Source organism: Pteropus alecto, unplaced genomic scaffold (genome assembly GCF_000325575.1).
Source record: "Pteropus alecto unplaced genomic scaffold, ASM32557v1 scaffold312, whole genome shotgun sequence".
Taxonomy (NCBI): domain Eukaryota; kingdom Metazoa; phylum Chordata; class Mammalia; order Chiroptera; family Pteropodidae; genus Pteropus; species Pteropus alecto.
This window is the reverse complement of record NW_006433948.1, coordinates 3,092,159-3,097,287: the sequence shown is the minus strand read 5'-3', so window position 1 is coordinate 3,097,287 and position 5,129 is coordinate 3,092,159. Positions and strand designations below refer to the sequence as shown.

The window sequence follows — 5,129 nt, the reverse complement described above, 5'->3', positions numbered from 1 at the left end:
TTTGCTCCCCCATCATCTCCTCTACCCCACCCCCGCCGCCCACCCGCCACAGCCGCCGACCCACGAGATCTCTCAAAGCAGGACCTTCTGTGTCAATTTCCCTTCCCTACCGCCGCATACGGCGCTTCCTTTTCGCTTTTAACAAGTATTCCAATCAAAGCTGCTATTGAGACACTGCCTTTTCCGCTGTCATCTTGTATACCTACCTCCTGTGTTGCATTCCTTCATGTCCGCTAAGGTTAATAAATGCCATCATCCTCCGAGTGAGCGCTCGGCCCTCTGAGGCCTATTCGCGGGGCTGGTAACAGCACCTGTAGCCAAGAGCGTCCTACGCCGTCCTGAGGGGGCTATGGTGAGCTACACAGGAACAGAAGCAGAAGAGCAAGACTTACCAGAGAAAGGATTATCTCCTTCTTCGTCACTCCCCGCGTCTTCCTCATCGTCTTCTCCTTCAGACATAAGCAAATCCTCATACAGGACACTGGCTTGAGGCTGCTGCACAGTTCCTTCCTCTTCATCTGCAAGATCGCCATCTACTTCTTCACCTTCCTGAATAAGACCAGTTGGGGGTCAAGGTCCCATCACCGCCCAAGTAAGAGACCAGAAGCCACCACCAGCCCCGCCGCTTGCTGCCTCACAAGAAGTCAAGTAATGTTGGTGGACAGACTCGTTTATTGGCTGGTTCCAAGGATTAAAGTCGGAGACTCTCTGCTGCGGCCCTGGGGCTTGGCCTGTCCTGTACTGGGGGGCTCCTACCATGTCAGGGCATAAGTAACCATAAGCTTTCTGTGAACATACTCACTGGGCCTGGAGTCTTAGGTTTCCCATTCTCCTCATCATCATACCCTTCAATATCTACATCAGAGTCTTCCTCGCCCAGCCTACCTCAGCCCTGGTGCATCTGAGTAAGGAACACAAATAGCACATCACTGAGGGCCGTGGCTGCAGGTGGACATAACAAGGGCTCTCGCCCGGGACGGATGCTCCTCCCCGACAGCCCAGCCAGGCCGCGGCTTCTGGGGGCTGTTCCCACAGGTCAAGGCCCGGGCGCCTGCCCCGCCGCTCTGCGGGAATCACAGGCAGGGTGAAGCCTGGAAGGACAGGAAGGTCCTGTCTACTCTTACGGTGGCATCAAAGAAGACTCTTCCTTTTTAAGCTAAGCTTTCCTCAGCTTCGGCTGGGCTCTGGGCTAGAACCCCTCGGTGGAGCCCTGAGATCAGCTGACAGGGTTTCGGGCCTCGGCTCAGGAGAACCTTCTGATACCGCTGGAAAAGGCCGATTGGAACAATTCAATCTAATTTTATAAATAACTGTCGTTTTGATCACAGCATCCACACAGTAGCAGGGAAATGATTTGGAACTGTCTCTGAATGCGGTTGGTCTTTCTAGTCACCTGCCAGGTTACTCTGATGTCCCCATACACTCCCCGCACTTGTGTGCGCCCTGACTCTACCCGTGGGGACGGACAGCGGACAATGCCAGTCATGTGACCTGCCATCGACCCACCTTGAAATCACATTCTTAAGCCTTCGTCCCCAGGGCCAAGGAGCTCAATTATCCTTGACCCGTGTGTTAACCCCCACACTTTCTCTATTCTCTACCCCAAAGCATACTACCAACCGCATGCGGAAAAAAGGAACGTCCTACCTGGGTCGCCTGCTTCTCTGGGGTGGCAGTGGGAATATCCAGGACGGACATATTGCTCTCATCTTGAAAGACAGAGGCATCTCGAGACATACTGAGGGACGTGTTGGTGTCGTACAGATCAGGAGGCTGTGGCACAAATCACACAACTTAGCTTGCATCGGGAAAAGGGAGCAGGAAACACAGAGAACTCCCCTTTAGACCGTTGCTGCGGAAAAAGGTCACGCAGACCAATCCATTTAGAGAAAACACAGCCTGAAACAACTTTCCGAACAGATTTTGGGGAATCTTACAAATGTCGCTAACTCTAGCAGAGCGGCATCTAATGTACACGATCAGAAGCCTGCAGCAGCAAAGCATCGGCCGTGGGGCACTTCCGGCCCCAACAGCCTTTCTGGTCCGCAACCTCGCTTCTTCCGAGCCTTATCTTACTGTTTTTAGGCCCAGGGCTTCACACCAGTGCTATTTTGACCGTTTAGTTCAGAGATACCTAACAGGAAATGGCACCGGGGAATTTCAATCCCAGCAAGAGCTTGGAGTGGCTTAACGGCTTACGAACTCATCGCAGGATGCTATGAGGCGAAACGGTGTGGTGGAAAACCACGGGCTCTGAAGTGGACTACCCTGGGTTTGGGTCTTGGCTCCATCGCTTGCTAGCTGAGGAATTTTAACGGATTACTTCATCTCTCTAAGCCTTGGTTCTCTCAGCTGTAAAGCATGGATGATAATGTCTGTCTCACGAGGCTGTTAGGACACTGAAGAGGTATGTGTAAGCGCCTTACCCAATGCCTGCGAGTCAGTGAGTTAGGGATCCCTTCCCTCGTCCCTCTCCTGAAGAGAACAGAAACTTAGCAAATGGACTGTTCAGTGACAGGAGGACGGGAGGGACCAATAAACAACAGGCTGGAGAAACAGGAGAGAGTTCTCTAAAAACCTGGCTGACGGCAGAAACATTATCCAGCTATTCGAAAACTAAGTTTCCAAAGACTGATGAAATAAAATGCTTATCAGACAATGTGACGTGAAAACAAGACACAAAACCATCTTGACCAATTTCACTTTAAAAGTGTATGTGTAAATACACATCGCAGATAGAAAAGAAACACCAAAATGTTCACAGAGCTTAGTTCTTTCTGAGTGGTGGACTTAATTTTAGGCAACTTCTTTATATTTTCCAATTTTCGCCCACGAACACGTTACTGTTATCAACAAAAAAACAACATGTGTGTTACTTCGTGGGTTTGTTTTTTTTGAAGCAAACAAGCGAGGCTAGAATTGAGAAGGTTTTGGAGAAAGGCGAAACAGCATTTACAAGGACTCCAGGACAGATTAACTAATTGTGGAACAGAAGAGAAAATCTGGGAATGAAAGGCTATGCGGGAAGCCGCCAAGTGAACAATTGTAAGGCCAGTGTGTTCAGCGGGATGTCTGAAGCAATACGAGCTGGGTGCAAAGAGCTGAGCGACAGTAAATTCCTGCCTGCCACCACCTACAGCTGGAAGAGCAGCACGATCACCATGATGTTTCCATACGCCACAAGCGTATTGTGACAGGTCAAACTTGCGCAAACTTTCTTTACTAACGTTTCGGCTCGACACTAATAATGAGCAAGGACACTCGCGTACCCCGCCCTCACGTTAGATCACGAGCTGGGCTCGGTATATGAGAGGAGGCCACGAGGCGCGACCCCCACCCCACGCTTCACAGGCGGGAGAACAGTCGCCAGGTTTCCTTCAGCCATTCGAGACAGTGCGAGAGAGGAGGGGAGGGAAGAGAGGAAGACGACTTCTGGGTCTAAGGCGCTGACTCACCAAAGGACTAGGCTTATGCTGTCGCCGACTACGGGAACCCATGTGCCATCATGGCTAGACTCTCCTGGGAATGATGGCTAAAACCCAGGCTTTCACTTACCAGAAAGCGCCTGGAAGAAGCTGTGGGCCTATGAGCAAATAAGGCCTTCCTGGGGAACATCACTCACCCAAGCCCCCACTGACCCAATCTGCCCACATACTCCAAGAGCCTTTCCTTGTTCTGGGCCTGGAAGAAGTATCTTAGGGTTCTTTATACTTGGCCCTTCAGTAACCTAGGTTTTGGGATGAAAGAGAGTAAAAGATAGATAGGGAGGGTGCATGAATAACATACAGACAGCAACAATCCCACACAGAGCACACAGGTTGCATTATCAGTTCAGAGTGAAATCCGAGTAGAACGAAAAAAAGTTTTCCAGTGGGAACTGGGAGAATTTCACATTAAAATATTTGCTTAAATTTGAAAGGGCCTTTGAGAACTTCGCAGATGACTTTCACATAGATAAGGAAACGAACACTTAATAAATGTCTACTGTGTCCCAGGCCAATTAACTCATTTCATGTTAGTAACAATGTTGAAAAAGTACATTTTAGAGAAAAGGAAACTGTGTTACAGAGGTTAACTTCCCCAGTTCACAAAAACCTAGACAGTAGCAGAGCTGAGCTCCGAATCCAGGCCTGTCTTCTGCCAAATGTCCTGTACTTTGCACTTGACCACAGTGCCACCAACACGGAAAGCGAGTACCAGGTATGTCCTGGTAAGTCCTAGTCTTCAAATAAGCCAGCCCTCGAAGCGTGCAGTACAGATTGAATATACTGAGTATATTCAGGGGTCACGACAGAAACTCTACAATTCTCTTATCACTCTTCCTCTCTAGTCTTTGGGCACATAGATTTAAGAACACCATAAACATTACCTGTCTTCATTTACGAGGAGAGGGAGTCAATCCAGGAAAGTGGGTGCCCTCTGCGCTACACCGACACCTGAAGCATCTACCAGGCACAGGGACGACGTGGCCCATGTCTACGCCTGAGAGCTCGATGCTCTTGAGAGACCCGAGAGCCCCATGCAGAGACTCAAAGGGACCGCCTCTGGCCAGCAGCCGGGACACCGGCATTCTGAAACACGGCTTAGCCGACTACGACCCCACCCCACTCACTCATCCCACACCTGCCTCTTCTGGACTCAACGAGGCCACCGAGACCCATGGCCCTCACTCACCTTAGCCTTTGAGAAGACAAGAAAGCACACGAAAGGCATATGAAGAGGAAGGACAGAGAAGAAGGGTATCTCAGTAAATGCATCTGTTAACACGCTCCCAACTTCCCACACCAACAAGAAAACTATGAGGGGAGGTCCCTAGTCCTCAGACTCACCTGAGGTGTGTAAGGCCCTGGGGTCATTGGGTCCAGGCTTTCCAATTCTGCTTCCTCCAAAGCCGCTTCCTTAGCTGTACAAATATCCTTCTCAAGTTGAGTCAAATGCTCATCATACTAAGAAAAAAAAACAGTGAATCATTCAGCATGTGTTTTAGGCACTTGGGATACAAAAGTAGACAAAGCGGACAAAAACCCCTGTCTTCACAGAGGCAGGACACATGTGGTAACTAAAATAAATAAATTCTATACTTTGTCAAAAACATTTAGTGCTAGGTAGGATAGGAAAATAAAGCGGGG

At 49.6% G+C, this 5,129-nt stretch overlaps 1 protein-coding gene across 2 annotated transcripts in view; it reads right to left on the bottom strand.

Annotated features, from left to right (window-relative positions):
* TAF1 (TATA-box binding protein associated factor 1) overlaps positions 1–5,129 on the bottom strand; it is a 58,915-nt gene that overhangs the window by 4,721 nt on the left and 49,065 nt on the right. For both annotated transcript variants that reach the window (XM_006908541.3, XM_006908542.3), the window contains exons 34-36: positions 4,830–4,946; positions 1,648–1,773; positions 393–549 (exon numbers count right to left, since the gene is read on the bottom strand). In XM_006908541.3, the coding sequence (XP_006908603.1) occupies positions 393–549; positions 1,648–1,773; positions 4,830–4,946 (400 nt within the window). The remainder of the gene's footprint in view (positions 1–392; positions 550–1,647; positions 1,774–4,829; positions 4,947–5,129) is intronic.